Raw genomic sequence first — 19,710 nt, 5'->3', positions numbered from 1 at the left:
ATCTACAGAGTGTTTTCCTAGACTCTTCACTGTTAAAATTACTACAGCTTGTGCTTTTAAAAATGAATTTTCATTTTAAGTAGTTCTGTCTCCTCTGATGCTATGATATGCTATACTGTCAACATCTGTAAGCTTCTCCTCTGTTATGCTGGTCTGTTTCCTTCTTTTTTTCTGGATTTCTGCATTGCTGTAGGAGGTTGGCCAATATGGGTTGAAGGAGAACGGAAGAGGAAAGGTAAGACATTAAAGAATGACTACAAAATGTTGATAGTCATCTTACTTTTCCTAGTTCTTCTTTTTCCAGTTTTTATCTGGAATTTTGCAAAGTGTGTCCCTCACTCTTCTGAAGAGTGAACATGCTGTGATTGTGCAGAAAACCTTAACTCTTTCTGTCTGTGCAACACTAAAAGAGAAGGAGAGGGAAAAAATGATGAAAGAAAGAATCAGTCTTCTGGAGGAAAGAACTTTTTTAATAAGCGCTAGGAGCTCATTAATACAGATATTGCATTAGTGACACAAATAAATTAACTAATGTGATAGATCTTGTTATTACAGAATTTTGTATGACAATGGGTTTTCCTATATGTGTAGGCTTACAAGTACTCTTGACGTAGTACTTACAGTGCTCTCAAGAGACCCACTGGTTATATAAAATTCAAGGAAGTTTTGCCTAAGATAGGAGATTCCAAGAAGTAGTTCTGGAGGGAACTTGCATTTTTTTTTTCACACCCTAGTGATTCATCCTCTGTTTCTTAGAAAATAAATTTTTTTGGTGCCGTGGTTGATTGTTCCCTGCTCTTTCTTTAGTCTATAAGTAGCTTCTGTGTCCGTGACTGGTACCACACTTTGTACTCGGTGGGGTTGGCTGTGGAAGAAACTGAACGATTGGGAAGGGAGTGGCTAGTGAAAACTGAAAGAGGTGTGACATAAGATCAGAAACTGCCTGTGAATCACATAAACACAATGTTATACGCACTGTTGTTTGCCTTTGTGTTTAAGAATTCATATTTCATACACCAAAAATGAGGATCCAATACAAGAATTATTTTAGGCCTTGTTCATCAACTCTCAAGTCTTTTATTGAGGTATGACATATCTGTGACATGTAAGTAAAAACTGGCTGACTTACGAATATAAAAGTATAATTCCCTTTTTGGAAACATTCTCATAGGTTATCATAGTTTACTTATGTACTTACATAAGGATTTCCTAGAGGATTTTCAAAGCTTCTTGTAATTTTTGACTGAACTGTGCACAGTACTTCTCTGTAATCTTTTGAGATTAGGGAAGCAGCTTTAGCAGTTACCCTAGAGCTTCCCAGTAAGTTAATGAGCATGCAGAATGAGGCAAAGTTTTCAAGGGTAGGACATAGGGTTCAGAGCAGTGAAAAAAAGCCCTAACTCCAAGCAGCAGGCATCACAGCGTTTGAAGTTGTGAAGTGCAGTCTCACATAGTACGGTAGCAGAATCACTTCAGCATTGATGTGCCAGCTTTTCACAAGATTAATTGATGATGCTTTTTCTGCTGATCGTATGTTTCTGGATTACTTTTACTGTAAATACTTATGAAGCTTGTGATTCTAATCTGGAGATTTTAAATGTTTTGGAAATGAATTGTGCTGTAAGCTATTAATTTTGGATCAGTGTATTGAAGATTGTATCCTATTAAACTTTTTTATTTTCAAATAGCTCTGCATACAGAAATTACAAAATTTAACACAACTTGCTGAGTGTTTTTAAGTGTTGCAGAGATGTACTTTATTTACTTTCTTTTGAAAGATTTTGTTATCGTAATCTTTCTCCCGTCTTCTGCTTCTCAGATACTCGTTTTTTCATCTTCGATTTTTTCTCTAGTTCTGTGCATGTCAGCTCTTCTATCTTTCACTACTACTTCCAGCTTTCTGCTGTTCTGTTAATCTTCCTCTAAAAAGAAGGTAGGTAATAGTCAAAGAAAGAAGAAAAAAGAAGCAGAGACTGTATGGATTGTATGTAGGATATTCTGATTTTCCTATTTTTAAAAGTTTTGTGTAAATTTGGGTTCATTTTTTTAAAAAGGCTGCGTGGAATTCATGCTTGTAAGAGTAACTAAAAATAGTTTATAAGGTTTGAAATAAACTGTAAAGACTACTGTTGCATTGAAGATTGCTTTTCTTCTGTGCATGGAAAGGCTAGTATTAAAATTTCCATTAGATTACAGCTCTTGCCTCTACGATGCATGCTGTGAGTTCACCTCTCTGCACATTAAGAACTCCAGTTCTTATTTCATGTGTACTAAATAAGACATTCAAACTGCTCTAGTTAATTTGCATTATGAGAGCTTTGCTGCAGCTGAGCACTATTAACATCTGCCATGCAGTCAAAGTATAATTAGAAATATTGGAATTTATTTAGCTTCCGCTCTTAAACCTGTTTTTGACATACAGTAGTAAACACTTTTGATGTCCTTGGACTCTTTAAAGGCATTTTTGTTCACATAGATTTGAGCACTGTTTAGTTTAGTCTGACTTTGTTTCATTACAGTTTTTAAGTACAGAAACTTCAAAGGCAGTGCCTGCATCTCACAGTACAGCAGTAGGGATTCAGAAAAGTATTCACTATGCTACAGCATTGGCTTGTTTTTTTCTTCTGGGGTCATATGATTCTGCTTTCCCCTGAGGTTTTAGTGAATGCTTCTGTAAAATGCAGTCAGCAGTTTTTAGCTCTTATCTAATTGTTTATGTGGATTATTCAGAGACAATAGTATGTAGCTAGAGGAGCTGTTTAGGACATTGTTAAGGAAAGAGTCCCAAAACAGTTTTAATGAACTCCTAAGGCACCCTGCTGTGTGTGGCCTCTGGAAGTACTGCTTAACAAATTCAGTGTGGACTCTGACCATATACTACACATTGTAGCTAATATTATTGTGAATTTGCCTTCTGGTGCTGTTTGATTTTATGCTATTCAAAGAAGTTTACTAGAACACTTGATGATCTTGTCAAAATTTAAATTCCGGTGATTTTGTTTTACCTTACTGTGCAAGAATTCTCACTTCTTTACTGGTTTATGTAATAGAGGAAAATCTTGGCCTTACTTGTTAATTACTGCACGTTCTTAAGAAATGTGAAACATCATTTGAAACTTCAGCAGACTCCACTAAACCTTAGTCTGTTAACCTTCTGACTATGTCTTTAGTTGATAAATTTGAAGATTAAATGGAGTCAAGGAGAGATTAACAGGACTTTTGCTGCTGTTCTCATGAAGTGAAGTATTTTATTTCCTAGTGTATTTTTTAACTGTAGGTAATACTTATAAATTAATATGACCTTAATTGTATAGGATCCATGTTCACATATTTAACATGATTAGCTTGCCCAAGCCAACAGTAGTAAATGTGTTTTTTTGCCAGAGTTAGTGGAATACAAATACCATAAGAATTTTTAGGAAGGAAAATAATCTTTGTTTTTTAGCAAAATACTCTAAGGTTCTGACGTGAAAGCACAGCTGTCACTTTTCAAGATACCATTTCATAGAATAACCAGGTTGGAAGAGACCCACTGGATCATGGAGTCCAACCATTCCTATCAAACACTAAACCATGCCCCTTAGCACCTCATCCACCCATACCTTAAACACCTCCAGGGAAGGTGAATCAACCACCTCCCTGGGCAGCCTGCTCCAGTGCCCAATGACTCTTTCTGTGAAAAATTTTTTTCTAATGTCCAGCCTAAATCTCCCCTGGTGGAGCTTGAGGCCATTCCCTCTCATCCTGTCCCCTGTCACCTGGGAGAAGAGGCCAGCACCCTCCTCTCTACAACCTCCTTTCAGGTAGTTATAGAGAGCAATGAGGTCTCCCCTCAGCCTCCTCTTCTCAAGGCTAAACAACCCCAGCTCCCTCAGCCGCTCCTCATAAGGCCTGTTTCTTTAGAAGAAATGTTTTTAAAATATAAAAGTATGCCTTACAGTGCAGAAGAGACTTCCTTTAGCAAACTGTTCTCTGTGTTTGTGTGCAAGCATTTTAGTTTTTGAGCCGTTACCTGCAGCTGATGAGCTCCAAAAAGAGCGAAACCAGTTAGGTCCTGCAGTACTGGCTAAAATCTTTCTTCAGTGAACTTCTGGTGGGTAAGACTGGACAATGTTCACTGCTGGATAAACTTCAGTTGCCTTTGTCAATTCCCATAACACCAAAAGATGTTTGAGACTGTTTTCTTTAAGGCATAGGTGGCTGTGTTGTCTGTGTCTGCCTGCCACTTTCCATTCCTTCTACTTATACTCTCACTGGCTTTAATCACCAATTTCAGCAAAGTTTGGTTTTAAAAAAAGAGAAGTCTGGAAGATGAGATAATGCACAAGTAAAAGAAATCATGACATTTGTGTTTTGTGACTTTCAATATTGCTGTCTTTATTCACTTAATATTTTATTCACAAGTTGAAAGTGGAGTACCAGACACTGTGTGTGCGCTCACGGTATTGCCTTTTTACCCTCATTTTCCCAGATCTTGATGACTTAGTTTTTTTCCTTAAAAAGAACATCATTTTCTACTCTTCGGGGGGTTTTGTTGGTTTGGGGTGTTTTTTTTGTTTGCTTTTCCTTACCTCTCTGTTTTGTCATTTAGTTTTCTGTCTTTTGCTTCTGAAAGTTTACTGGCTGATTAAGAATGAGGTTTGAATGGGCAGAAAAGCTGCTTGTTTCTTCTATTTTGCTAGGGGTGGGCATCAACCCTGTGTTCTGTAATGAAGCTATGGTTAGTAATTCAAAGCAGACTGACGGTGTAAAGCTGTTATCAGCTTTATTTGCAAGCAGCTGACTACACTAATTTTTTTTTTTTTTTAAGATTCTCTCATTTCTGTAGAGCTACACTCCCCACCTGTGTACTTGTATTTTCTGTGAAACTGAACAATTATCCAGACCAACATAAAGAGCAAAGTCAGCACCCTGCCTAGCACTGTGTTCTGTGGTGGCTACAGGCACTACAGTTTCATGAAGTATGGTGAGTTGCTTTAACAACTCAGTGCAGCTGAAGTTTTTCCTGTTCCTTCCTGGAACTGCCCTTTTTCCACATACATTCCCTCCTGCTGCTAGACATAAAAATATACTTCTTACGTTGCTCTGCCTCTGGCATTTGGCAGATCCTTCTAAAAGATGATTCCTAAAACATGATTCCTATTCCTATTCTATCTTCGTATTATACCTGTTGAACTCAGTAATTTAAATTTCTAGGAGCTGAGAAAAAAAGTGTTTTCAGCACAGTCACTGAGAAAAATCAGGTCATGAGAAATTGATGATTAGTGCTAGATCTCGTGTAAACACAAGACTATACAACTGGGAACAGGGATAGGAGAGTTTAAAAAAAAAAAAAACCAAAGTGGAAAATAGAAGACTAACTCCTCTTGACAGAAATGTGAGCATTATTACAGTGATTCAGCAGTCTGTAAACTATAGTATCGTCGTGCAGAAAGATTTGTTATCTGGTTAAGGCATCCTGCCTATATAAAATTGGTGTGTAAAAATGCTGTAAGAAGATAATTCTGTCTCAACTTGAGACCTTTAGAAGAAGGAATTATGGTAAACACCATAGTCTTCTCAACATTTTTCTCTGGTTTGTGTATACCCTTAACTGCAGTCTGAGCTAACAGAGCCAGGGATGTCAGTATACCCAAACTGCTTTTTAATAGAATTTTTTTGTAGCATTCAACTTTTAAATAACATGACAATTTTTAGTTGAGTTTACAGCAACATTACATCATGATTCTAGATACTGTTTGTACTAACAGTATGGTCAGATACTTGGGTATGACTATGACAGGCAGAGTGCAGCCTCTGCTGTCCCTGTGTGTTCATTAATAAAGTTAGAATGATGCTTTCTACCTGGCTGGTTTGTATGCCACTTCCAGTGCTTGAAACAGGTTGGGTATGGAGAAGTCTGGTTTCAGCAGACTTCTCCATGGATCAGAGTGATGTTGTGTATGATAGTTCCTATCTAAGTGTTGTTTCTTTTTTCATACACGGAAGGTCCCAAAGTAACCAGGTGGCCACATTGAAACACAGTGACTTTCTGATAACCATTGTCTGGCATCCACAGAGAAGGATGTATGGTACTATAAAAATGGCATGAGCCTTTACGCAACAGTATAATTCCATTCCTTACAGATGTAGGATGGTGACTCTGTCTACGCGCTCTGTTTCCATGAGTTCTCTTGTGCCTTATCTATGTTACATAGATGAATAGATGAGAAGAATTGTTGTGTGGGTAGTAAAGAGGGAAAATCTGAAGAGAATCAGATGAAAACTTGCCGGTGGAATGAGGAATGTTGCTGCAAATTCACTCTCAGTCTTGGAGAAATTACGGAGCATCTGTGCTCTTGGGAGAAGAGATCTCAAATTTGGTAGAAGGCATTAGAAAAATCAAAATGAACTATCTGAATTGTTATTTGTGATATTTGGGGCATTACTTTATGTAAAGTGGACTTCTGAATTTTTGTGTGAGGTATTCTCAATAGACCTGTGCTTTTATTTGTGATCACTAAAGCTATAAGTCGCTGATGTTGTTGGAAAACTTAACTTGCATTTTCAAGTTAGATTTGTGTTTATTCTCTTATGATCATTATTTCATTGCTGCATCTGCCATGGTTTACCCATGGTTTAAATTTATTTGACTGTCAGTAGAAGAAACTGACACTGTTTACTACAGTATTGGAACAGTCCTGTTTGAAATATTGGGTTTGACTGTTAACGTATTTCCACTATCCAAAAATGTATTATCCAAAATATTATATAATTGTGAAACTGTAGAAAACAGGATTGTGGCACTGTGATTTACATGGCACAAAGGGTGATTGGCAAGTTGGAACTTGTGATTTAATCACAGCATAAAATAAAGTAGTTAATGGCATGATGTAAACTGTAACATCAAGGCTTGAGGTTTTTCAAATCTCAGTTAAAATGTAAGTCTTCAACCTTCTGCTACAGCAGATAGTTCTTTTGGCTCTTCAGATTTCCACCAGAGCTGCCTATTCAGGAACGCTAATTCATACATAGAGAGCCAGCGTGTTCTGAAAGTGCCTACTCTTAAATGAACAACTGAAAAGAAAATGGAGATAGTTGTGAAAATTAAGAACAATATTTTAAAAGGACTCATGTTTTTACTTGGGTACTTAATTTTCCGGTTCTCTAGTGGAACACATGTAGTTAATAAGTATGAAATAACTTCAATGAAATAAGAAGTTGAGACTCTGTAATATGTACTGATTCTGATGCCAGGATTTAAGATGCCTCTGAAGGAGCGTCAGTAAGGGAGAGTGCAGAAAGTGTGGGTTGTAACCTGAAGCTGTCTCCTTGTTTGTGCTGCTCCTATGAAACAGAGATAAGTTCTGTATTTAACCTTCTCTGTTCTGCATAGCCAAACGTGGGTAAGCTGCTTGGAAATCATCAGCATTCAGACGCTGGAGTTACTGGTATCTTTATGATTTAACCACTGGGAGATTTCATCGCTTTGATATTTACTTTGCTTTCCATTGTAATCCTACCTAGACTGCAGGGGGAGAAATAAGGATGTGCTGCCAGAAGAGATTAATTGACTCAAATGATCTCTGAGAAGAAATCAAGTAGAGAATACAAATTGAAAAACAAAGTCCTGTACTCTAAACAGTCTCTAAGACAAAAACGAAAATAAAAACATCACGATGATTCCACGTTTTGTTTTCTTCAGTTTAAAAATGTAGCACTTCCAACTGTTTGCAGCAGTACACATTTTCACAAAAATACCCCAAAGATTATTTAGGATACCCATTTCTCTGCAATGAAGCAAACACCAGTAACTAGCACAGATGAAGAATCTAGTGAACTGCTGCACTTAAATTAAGTGGGCATTTTGAGATCTCCTCATTTTATTACATAGAGGTAGTAGAACATCTGACATTTTGCTGTACTGAAGCAAGACTTTAGTCCCACAGTATGTTTGTGGATCAGCATGACAGTATCTCTGTTTTCTTCTCCAGATGCTAAGTAAAATACAAATTTGTTTAATGACGGGGATAGGGGAAATGAAGGAGATCAGGAAGTTTATGAAGATGGGGATTGTGTTTTATCACTATGATGATGTATTTAATCACTTTTTATAATCTGATGTTCTGACAAGTGTGGAGGGGGGTCAAATTCCTCATCTTTTTCTCAATCATAATTTTAAAATCTTTGATAATTGGCAACTACATTTTGGAATTTCAACCTCATGACTTCATCTTTTCACGGAATTCCTTTAAGCTTATATCTGTGCTCTCTCAGGAGTTCCAGTAAGCTTATATATGTGCTCTCTCAGGGTGGTGAAGATCGTGGTTGGTTTTGGCAAGAGTTCAGTAGTCTAGAGGGAGGTGATTCTCCCTCTCCACTCTGGTGAGACCCAACCTGGAGTACTGCATCCAGCTTTAGAGTCCCCAGCACAGGAAACATATGGACCTGTTGGAGCAAGTCCAGAGGAGGAGCCATGAAAATTATCAGAAGGAGGGAACACCTCTGCTGGGAGGAAAGGCTGAGAGATTTGGGGTTTTTCAGCTTGGAGGAGTCTCTGGGAAGACCTTATTGAAGCCTTTCAATACTTAATGGGGCCTTATAAGGAGGACAGGGACAAACTTTTTAATGAGACCCATAGCAACAGGACAAAGGGGTAATGATTTTAAACTAAAAGAGGAGAGGTTTAGACAAGATATTGGGAAGAACTTTTTTACACTTAGGGTTTTGAAACACTGGAACAGGTTGCTCAGAGAGGTTGTGGATACCCCACCCCTGAAAACATTCCAAGTCAAGTTAGATGGGGCAACCTGATCCAGTTGAGGATGTCCCTCCTCACTGCAGGGGGGTTGGACTAGGTGATCTTTAAAGGTCTCTTCCAGCCCAGACCATTCTATGATCCTGTGATTCTGTGATTGCTCTGTGGATTAGAGTCCTCTGAAACAAAACAGCAGAGTATATGTTGTTTCCTTTTTTCTGTCATTTAACATACTGTATATCCACAAAACTACTTTTTGGCTACAGTTTGATGGAGTTTAGCTTTTAATGTATGTTGTTGTTGAGTTTGAGGTTTTCTATTTGCACATGTGCATCCATGGAGGGTTATTTTTTTCACATAAAATATTTATTGTCATTTTAAAAAAGCATTTTTGGGCATCGTATTGTAGCATGCTATGTCTAATTTAGTCCAGGAAAGTTACCTTATTTACTTGCTTGACTACTTGCCTATTTTATTACAATTGCATGCAGAACTTGGGTGACCCCACATGTTTTCATTTCCCAATTTCAGTGGATTTGTTTAGTGTTTTTGTTTTAATCCAATCTAATTGGAACAAATAATAACAAAATTGGGTTTATTAGCTCATTATAAGAAATGACTGGACACCTAAATATTTTTTTTAAGTTTTCTGGCTTGTAACACTGTTTTTGTTTTGATTTCAGAATGCTCTCTTTAGTTGTATTAACAGAAACGAAAGTAAGTATGTAATTAATAGTTGGGGTTTTTTTTCTTTTACATTGTTCTGTCCTTTTTTCTCTAAAATGTAATAAATTCTGAATGTACATACACACAAACCATATGAATTCAGTTTGATAGAAGGGCAAACCGCATGCATAAATTTTCTTGCTCAAGTGATAAGGGGATTGGGCTGTTCATGTAATTTATATTAATTTTTAATTTATCTGTATTTTTTCTGTCCTATTTAGATGATTGCTTAAAAGCTCATTTTTTTCCTTATGCTGTGTTGATTTGATAAATGTTAAGTAACAAAATTAAATGCATAGCTGAAATCTTGCACTGTGCAGGTGATTTGTTCCTTGGCGTTTGTGTAAAATGAAAAGAAATCAGTGTCTCAGAACTAATTCTAGTAAAATTATTGCTATGGAACTGTATATTTGATAATATAACAAAAATGGGTGAATCGTGATACCATCTCTCTATATTTTTTAATGAGTTTTAAGATACGACTCACATTTATTTATTTACTATTAGTATTTGTATAATAATTCAATTATAAAACAAATCTGCTTGCCTTAAGTAAGAACAGAACAGCTGAAGATAAAATTCAGCTGGCTTGCTGGTGTCTTGAACTTGAGTTCAACACTGCTTTAGCAACTTATTTTCTCCAGCCAAACAAACAAAGGTAATTTATCTAGTTACAGATATTCCCAGTCATTCTGTAGACAGAGATTATTTTTACAGAGCATAGAAAAATTTCTTCATTGTCTTTTCACAGTAATACTGTGGGCATCGTGTGTGGTTCAGACATGCTCATTTCTTCATTTCTCTGTAGGAACCTATGTGTTTTGTTGTTTGTTGGTTTATTTCCCCAGTGGGGTCAGTCTGTTGCAGTTATGCAGGTCATCATACGAACTGTCGGGAGTATTGCCAAGCAATTTTTCGGACAGACTCATCTCCTGGTCCTTCACAGATTAAAGCAGTTGAAAACTACTGTGCATCTATTAGCCCTCAGCTTATACACTGTGTGAACAACTATACCCAATCATATCCAATGAGAAATCCTACAGATAGTAAGTACAGAAAAATCCTTCTTTACTGAAAGTTATAAAAAATACTGAGAATGTTTGAGGATTGTATGCACTTCTTATATAAACTGTGTTATTGTATTAATGTATTTCTATATTATAATTGCAATTGAATCAATGTATATAATGAAAGCTTTTGTTTGTAGCTGCTTTATTGATTTTAGTTATTTTTTAATTCTACATATTGGAATTTTTTTTTTCCAGAGTTGTTTCTGTTTGCATTTAAAAGAAACAGTGTTATTTAAGATTATCTGAAGGGGAAAAAAACCCTCTTTATAGCACTTTTTCTGTGAGGGCTATTATGTCATGTGTCTGGGTTGTTGTTGTTGTTTGATCATTAACTGTTTTTAATTTTTTAAACAGGTTTGTATTGCTGTGATAGAGCAGAAGACTATGCGTGTCAGACTGCTTGTAAAAGAATTCTAATGTCAATGAAAACAGAGCTTGAAATTGTTGATGGACTTATAGAAGGCTGTAAAACAATGCCACTCCCTCAGGATCCACTTTGGCAGTGTTTTCTGGAGAGCTCAAGATCTGTTCACCCAGGAGTCACTGTGCACCCTCCACCTTCCACAGGCCTCGATGGAGCTAAGCTCCATTGCTGTTCTAAAGCAAATTCTTCCACATGTAGGTCAGTATCTCTCTACTCACATTTCCAATTGTGACAATGCTTCAGAAGTTGTCTCATATCAGGCCTTTGCCCAAAACCTGCTATGTGCATCAAATAAGGAGTTCTGTGAATTCTTGTAAAAAAATATAGGTTTAGGTAATCAGATAGGTACCACATTCTGTCCAATACTTTGTATCTCAAAAAATACTGTTCCATAAGAGAAGTCACGCTTTTCTGCCTTTCAGCACTAGCTTATTATAGCAGGCATGCTAAGTTAACAAAACCTATACCATACTTCTTGTTGTAATAACTAATATTGGAACAAGATGAAGAGGCCTTAACCAGATGCTAAAGAGAGCCAAGGGGACAGTGAACTCTGCAGTCGCAGTTATTTGATTGCTGCATGTTAAAATGTCGCAGTTATTTGATTGCTGCATGTTAAAATCTTAGCAATATTTCTTACTTGATGCTATCCAGACTTTCATCAAAGAAAAACAACTTATTTAATAATAATTAATTAATTTAATTTCTTAAATAATGAAACTAACTGTTTAGACATTTTAAGAAAAAGGCTTTCTGCAAACAGTTGCATGGTTTTGCAAATAACTAATTGGAACATTTTTAGTTTAAAGTAGTTATCACTCTGCTTTAAAATTAGATCATATTGTATTTCAGATTCATCAGTATGTCAAAATAAGTTGCAAATGTTGATTTTGGAGCTGTTACTTCCTTTGATATCAAAGTTCCAATAACAAAACAACAGATCCTGGATGCAGGAGGATCTTACAATGAGCTTAGTGGCAGAGCCCTGGAGTTGCGCTTTCTTAGAGCATTGTAGCTTATGGCAGTTGAGATAATACCTTTTAGTTGCTAGCTTTGACAATGAATTCTAAAAATGGAGCTTTCCCTCATATCTTCAACACACAGCCAACTTTAATGCAAACAGTGAACTTCCATACCCTCAACTGGGATGAGAACAGTTGTAGTTTGTAGGATGTTGCTGAGAAGAAAGTGGCAGGGTATTACTGACACCAGGAAACGTCTCAAGCACAAGTGACAAATAGTACACCTGTTTAAAACATCAGGGCAAAAGGAAAGAATGTATTTTGCTTGCCAGTCATTTCTGTAGGAGAAGGTGTGATTTGAAGTTGAAGGATATGATTGAAGTTGTTCGTCATCATGTCAACCTAGATTTATTACAAGTAAAATTAGCTGAGATGGTTCTCAAAGTCATTAGTTCAAGTTTCCAGTTATTACATTTTTACTGAATATTGCATTTTTATATTATGAAGTCTTTCAGTCTTATTACCTTAAAGATCTTCTAGTGTTCTTAAGCAAAATTGGAAAACTTAAGAGAACAGTGAAGTGGGCTTATTTGCTTTGAGTGCAACATTTGGATACTCTTGCAGGCTTTGTGGGCACTAACACAATCTTCTCAGTGAGTGTAGGCTGTTGAGACCGGCAAAGAAACAATAGGCTCTGCTGTAATATCTGAACAACTGCTGGCTTTTTACTGTATTTTGTTCATCTATATTTTTTTTCCAGAGAGCTCTGCACTAAACTTTATAGCACGAGCTGGGGCAATTCACAGAGCTGGCAAGAATTTGATCGCTTTTGTGAGTATAATGCAGTTGAAGTTTCCATGTTGACCTGTTTAGCAGATGTACGAGAACCTTGTCAGCTGGGCTGTAGAAATCTTACTTACTGCACTAATTTTAATAACAGGTAGGAGAGAGACATTGAATATTTTATAAAGGAATTCTTGTGCTTTGATTAAAAAAATAAAATAAAATGTTTTTCAAGCTTATGCGTAGCTATTTTTCTGCAAATATTTTTTTAGGTAATTTAAAAATACATATTTTTTCTTTAGAATAAATTTTTGGAAATGTGCTTAACATAAGATAAAACAAAACATACAATAATAAAAGCTAACCTATGAAGTTGTAAAATGTCATCGTGTATTAGCAGCATATTCCTCTGTCTTACTATATAGACAAGTAAGCTGTGATTACTGGGATGTTGTGTATTACAAATAAGATAAAAATTCTTGTTAAATTTACGTGTTACTCTTTTTCAAAATTCATTTTCTTTCAGAGATACTTCTGTGGTTTTATACTCTATGCATGATTTAAATGCATGGTTTAAAAGTGATTGTCTGAATTAGTAATTGCAATGTTACAACTTAGTTTGAGTTTCAAAAAAAGCATTTCAAATTTTGTTAGCAATTAAAGATCTCTGGCTCTTCTTTAAAACAGTATGCAATTGCATGAGCATTATTTGAGTAGTAGAATCACATATATGATAGATGCAGCTTGGATAAAAATAAATGGCAAATCAACTTGCATTAGTAATTCACCAGGAAACATTCACTATCAGGATATCTAAGATACTTGCTTTTTAGTCAACTGTCTTCAGGCAAGAAAAATTTAAATTATATTTGATCTAAGAGGAAGAGGTGAGAAGGGAGCTTTAGCCTTGAGTCTTAAAGAGCTTATTTTTCTTGGAGACATAATTCAGACTGATTTTGATCTTGCTTAACTGTGGAAGGGATTAATCTCTTTTATGGCACAAAAAGAAATCCATATCAAGGTTGTAGAATTCATATGGTGAACGGTAAAATATATGGTGTTTTCTTTTTCTTGTATACATGCCATATCTTAACTTCTTCTTTTAAGACCAACAGAACTTTTTAGGAGCTGCAATACTCAATCAGACCAGGGAGCCATGAATGACATGAAACTATGGGAGAAAGGAAGCATTAAGATGCCATTTATAAATATTCCTGTGCTTGATATTAAAAAATGCCAACCAGAAATGTGGAAGGCAATTGCCTGTTCACTGCAGATTAAACCTTGCCACAGCAAATCTAGAGGAAGTATTATCTGCAAGTAAGTACTGTGAGGGCAAAAAAGCCGTGTAGAGGTTCTGCTAAGGATTTTAATAAGAACTAAAAAGATGTTATGGAACTGTGTTTGAGTTATGGTAGAAAAACATGGCAAGGCAAACACAAAATGAATATGAGCTTGTGTAGTTCCACTGCTTGAATCTTTGTCACTGTAAATGGGAGATGCTTGCCTGTTAATGAGGTGGATGTGTATGATTCCATTGTAAAGCTGATTTATTCTTGGGGCGCTTTTTTGGCTCCCTTGTGGTGTATGTAAAGCCTTTCCTCTTTTTCAGTTTTGGGACCTACTAATGAATTTCAACTGACAGAAAGATCTGAAAAAAAAAAAAGAAGTTTTGTTTTTTTTTTAAAAAAGAAATATTGAAAGCAAGTGATTGGGTAGAAAAACAACCAGTTAGTAGTACAGGTAGTGAGTTCAACCTGGATTAGACGTTAGTAAATCAAGGAGATGCTGGGCCCTGAGAGATACCTGCATATATGATGCCATAGAAAGTAAAGATCATCAAGTCCAAAGTAGAGCAAGAGTAGTGTAAGCTATAGTTTCTGTCCTTGTGTCACAAATTTGTTCTTCCCCCTATCTGTAAAATGTAGCATGTATATATACATATATATGTACAAACACACTACCTTGAGGCTGAAGGGGAAAGTTGTGGTTTCGGGGAAGGGAAGAATGTGGAAAGAAATATTTTTCTTACGAGACTCTTTTTCTTCAACTAATGTTCATGAAGTTCTGTTCCTTTATTTATGTGAAGATCAGACTGTGTGGAAATACTGAAAAAATGTGGAGATCATAATAATTTCCCTGAAGGCCACTCAGCTGAAAGTATTTGTGAGCTCTTATCTCCAACAGATGACTTGGAGAACTGTATCCCACTGGATACATACCTGAGTAAGTGTCGATACTATGCAACAAAAACCGTAACCAAGATACTTTTAATGCCTATCATTGCTTTTAAAAGCTTCTATTATTTCTTCTAAAGGAAATCATATTTAATTTGAGACATTTTATTTAGCGTATTAGAGAAAAATTTATTTTTTAATTGCCATAATTCATGATGTTTATTCCTCTTTTTATTGGATGTATATTGGCAAGCTTGTTTGGTAGTGGTGGAGGCTGCATGGGAAGATGTCAGGGACTACACTGTGCCAGACACAGCCAGCTTGGCAATGGGCACTGTAGGCCAAAGCTGAGCCCCTTAGCAAAGTATGTGATGCCTTTGTGAGAACATGTCTAAGAAAGGACAAAAAGTGCCAGACAGGTAGAGGAGAAAGGAAGAGGAAGGGTGAGAAACAACAGAGGTAGCACCAAGATCAGAGGAGAAGAGAGGTGCACCATGGCAGTTAGATACCCACAAGGCAGGTTGTAGAGAAGCCCATGCCCCAGCAGGTGAGTGCATCCCGAAGGAAGCTGCAAGCCATGGAGGGGCCATGCTGGAGCAGAGGAAAGGTGTGACAAGGAATGAAGTGGAAGAGAGAAACTGGCGTGTACTGACCATAATCACCATCATGCCCTCCTTCCCAGTCCCCACTGCATCACTTGAGCAGGGACAGAGAAATCTGGAGTGAAGATGTGAAGGTGAGCCTGGGAAAGTGAGGAAGAAAGAAGTTGCTTTTATGTTTTTCTTCTTGTTTCTGCTACCTGAACCTGTAATTGGATATTTATTTCATTGGTCATAAATTTAGGTAATCTTCCCCAAGTCAATTCAGTTTTGCTTGTGATGGTAATTCCTTCACAGTCCCCCTGTCTTTATCTCAACTCCTGAGCTTTTCTATTCCTGTTCAACTGATTTTTTTTACACCCATTCCATTTAGGGTGGGGAGACTGAGTGAGAATTCGGCTGTTAGCCAAGGCTAATCCACCACACTGCTCTTTTAGGGACCTCACATATCCAGTGCAAGTACAGTAATCTGTACCATCTGGCTTGCTGAAGTTCAATGTTTTTTACCTACTTGAAGATAGACCAGTTCACCTTACTTGAAAAAAAAACCTGTTCCAGAAGTTTTCTTACATGCTAAATAGTGCTATAATAATAAAATGACCAGCACTGTTTGTTTGCAGGGTAAAAGCTGGATCATGCTTGGGAGAACTGATCTCAAACGCCACTTAAAAAACAGCATGACTTAGAGCACAACTTCCTCATGTACAAAATTAGACTTCTGCCTGATGCATAAACTCTATTCTTCAGCTGTGTTAGAGTAACCAAAAACCAGCTTAGCTCTTGGAGCAATAGAACATGCATTTAGTAGGTATATAGAAAGATGAAGTTTTTGCAGTTCTGTTTTCTTCTAACATGTTTTATCCCTCTGTGTGGAACATAATTGTAGTAAAATTTCTTCTTGGTTCTAGATTCCATTTAAATGCATCTTTATACATTATTTTCCAAATCTACCCTTCCGTATTACTACTTATTGCATATTTATCTCTGTAGGATTTAGACTTTTGTAGCTTTACAGGATTTATCCATTTTGGACATTCTTCCAAATTAAATTTTGGTATTTCTTTCTCAGAATCCCAGGACCTTTGAAACTAGTAAAATTTTGGTTAGTAAGAGCTGCAACTGAAAGCACGCCTCAACGAATAAATTGTTCCCGAAGCGGCAATGTATTGAAGCTTTAAGCAGTTCTTTGCATTTAGCTGCTGCTTTTCTGAGTTGTCTTCCCTTTCCTTAATTTTGTAACAGGAGGATAGTATTAGTGCATTAAAGGGAAGACAGACACAAAAGTTTATCAATGGTAACAAACTTGATTAAACATCAAGTATACTTTAAACCTCCGATTTTTTAATCATAACTACGGGACTTCTCTTGATTAAACTGCTGGTCATTGTCAGCTTGTATTTTTGTCATATAGAGGAGGCAAAACAGAGGAAATACATTCTGCCTGTGAAGAGTCATCTGGCTCGTTATTTCCAGGATTGAGAACTGACCTTTTGAAATAAGTTAACTACCTTGTCATTTCAAGCTTCTACAACTATAGTTAAAAAAAAATAAAAAATATTCTACAGAATTGTCAAAAATGTGGTTTTACTGAATGTAAGAAATGCTGTGCTTTACTGAAGGAAAATAAAACTGATTTAAATGAATATAGGTGCTGTGTTTCCAGGTCCAAGTTCTTTAGGTAACATTGTGGAAGATGTAACACATCCATGTAATCCAAATCCGTGTCCAGCTAATCAGTTATGTGAAGTAAATAGAAAAGGGTGTCAATCTGGAGAATTATGTCTTCCATATTTCTGTGTGCCAGGTAAGGGGTTTTGGACTTTTGTTCACCTGAATTTTGCTGATAACAATATGTTACTGAAATTTTTTTCAAAGTTTTAAAGTTAATTGCTGGTATCCCAAAAGAACTATTATCACAATTATCTTTTGTTTTCTGAAGCTGTAGCTTATCTTCTAGCTTTCTTCTTTTCTTCGTGTGTTTCTATTTTTATTATCCACTGTAACATAGTGTCTTATCAGAAGACACATTAGTTATGTTGCTTCAGAAGAAATAAATATCCATACATGGTCACTGAGCAGCCTGCCTGCTATTTAAATTACAAGCATGCAATACTGCAAATACGATGCAGCTCGCTGCTTCTGCAGACAACATGACATATATACTCTGTATTTCCATCCGTTATTAGCCATATCTGCATTATTTTCCTTACTAGTGAAATAAATGGACACTGTGTCTTGCCTCAAAACTAATGAAATCGGGCTGTCAATCTCAGGAGGGCATTTTGAGAGCTCTGCCTTGGGATATGCATTTGCATTGGCAGAAATTCAGGTGTTGTATTAAACTTAGTATCTTACATGGAATTGTCCTAAATCCTTCTTCATAGGCCAGGTCAACTTCTCAGAATCTCTCCCGCAGCTCATGGGTAACTAGTTCCAGTCTGAGTAAATTAATACCTAAACTTTTTCTTAAGAGCTTCCCTCTTGCTGGATTCAGATTCAGTCTTCACTGGATTCAGAGTGCCTAAGTTTAGGGCTTGGGAATGAAGTGATATGGCACATCTGCAAACTTGCTGAGGGTGCACGCGATCTCACTGTAAATATAATTGAAGAAGATATTAAACAGCACTGGTCCCCATATGGACCCCTGAGTCACGTGACCACTAGTCACGGATCTCCATCTGGACTTTGAGCCATTGACCACTACTCTCCAAACACAGCCATCGAACCAGTTTCTTATCCTCCAAACAGTCCACCCATCAAATCCGTATTTCTCAATTTAGAGAGAAGGATGTTGCGGGGGACCGTGTCAAATGCGTTACAGAGGTTCAGATAGATAGCATCCATTGGTTTTCCTGTGACCACTACTGTGGTTACCCCATCATAGAAAGCCACTAGGTTCATCATACAGGATTTGCCCCTGGTGAAGCCATGCTGGCTGTCATTAATCACCTCCCCGTCCTCCATGTGGTTTAGCATAGCTTCTAGGAGGATCTGTTCCATGATCTTCGCAGGCACAGAGGTGAGGCTGGGGTAGTTCCCAAGGTCATCTTTTCTGCCCTTTTTAAAAATGGGGCAGAAGTCATTTGATCTAAAAACAAGCTTACGCAGAGTTTTCAAAGGGACAATTTATTTCCTGTAAAGTTTGGAAGCTGAGTTTTCATGTTTGAGATCAGTCTTTTTATTGGTTGAAAGTTTTGGGGGATTTGTTACAGTTCATCACTTCTAGAGTGTTTTTAATCTAGTTCTTTTATTATTGATTCTTTGCAGTTTTTGAAATCATTTTTCTTATTTTCCATTTCTTTTTTTTTTTTAAATCCAGTTTTCCTGCTTCTTTTCCCTTTCTCCTCTCTTCATATCTACCTATGAGAGTCCTTCAGTGCTCACATAAGAGATACAAGTAGGGAAGGAAGACATAATAAAATACATGAGAGAGGGCAAATGGCCTGGCTTTGATTGTGAGACCCTTTAATTCAGTTTGTGTATCAGAGAGAGTGAAGCATATGTGATATTTGTTATATCACATATCTTTCATACTACAACAGAACTGTGGAAAATGAGATCACTTGAGAATTGTTGGAGTTACCAGTCTTTTTCTGTGAAGTGACATTTCTACTGGTACTTCAGAATATTGTCTCAAGCAAGTATCCTGTATTTCTGCTACTTGCTGCCTCTATGAAATGAGTGAATTTCTTGGAAGGTGAGAACGAGGCTGCTTTAGGAACATCTTAACTTTTTCACATTTCAAAAAGATGTAGATACTTTTTGGTAGTGGCATTTGCCATAGTATTTACTAAACATGAGCTAAAATTTGTCCTTGTATGTAGGTTGCAAACTGGGAGAAGCCTCAGATTTTATTGTCCGTCAAGGTACACTTATTCAGGTTCCATCCTCAGCTGGTGATGTTGGTTGTTATAAGATTTGTACGTGTGGACATAGTGGATTGCTAGAAAACTGCATGGAGATGCGTTGTGTTGACCTCCAAAAGTCATGCATTGTGGGAGGACAAAGAAAAAGTAAGTCTAAGTAACTATATCTTCATGCAGCAGCTGTTCCTTAAGCAGTGAGGTACATATCTGAATGCAGAGCTTTATCAGAAAACACAAAAGTTAATGTTTGCATCCCTATATATAATGCTTGTTTAATTCTTGCATATAATAGAGAGTTCCATTGTTTAAATCAATACTGAACTGTGTCTCTCTCAATCAATGAAAATCCTGAGTCAAGTGTTTTGT

The 19,710-nt window shown here is 36.8% G+C and overlaps 1 protein-coding gene across 2 annotated transcripts in view; it reads left to right on the top strand.

The window, feature by feature from the left end:
* RECK (reversion inducing cysteine rich protein with kazal motifs) overlaps window positions 1-19,710 on the top strand; it is a 61,074-nt gene that overhangs the window by 27,033 nt on the left and 14,331 nt on the right. Inside the window, exons 7-14 of one of the 2 annotated variants that reach the window (XM_069853767.1) lie at window positions 9,421-9,454; window positions 10,312-10,509; window positions 10,888-11,155; window positions 12,680-12,859; window positions 13,810-14,022; window positions 14,792-14,928; window positions 17,142-17,282; window positions 19,303-19,491. In XM_069853767.1, coding sequence (XP_069709868.1) covers window positions 9,421-9,454; window positions 10,312-10,509; window positions 10,888-11,155; window positions 12,680-12,859; window positions 13,810-14,022; window positions 14,792-14,928; window positions 17,142-17,282; window positions 19,303-19,491 — 1,360 coding nt within the window. Of the gene's footprint in view, window positions 1-9,420; window positions 9,455-10,271; window positions 10,510-10,887; window positions 11,156-12,679; window positions 12,860-13,809; window positions 14,023-14,791; window positions 14,929-17,141; window positions 17,283-19,302; window positions 19,492-19,710 lie in introns of both variants that reach the window. The other variant, XM_069853768.1, reaches the window with a different exon arrangement.

The sequence above is a fragment of the Phaenicophaeus curvirostris genome, chromosome 3, assembly GCF_032191515.1.
Source record: "Phaenicophaeus curvirostris isolate KB17595 chromosome 3, BPBGC_Pcur_1.0, whole genome shotgun sequence".
Taxonomy (NCBI): domain Eukaryota; kingdom Metazoa; phylum Chordata; class Aves; order Cuculiformes; family Cuculidae; genus Phaenicophaeus; species Phaenicophaeus curvirostris.
This window is presented reverse-complemented; position numbering and strand designations above follow the sequence as displayed.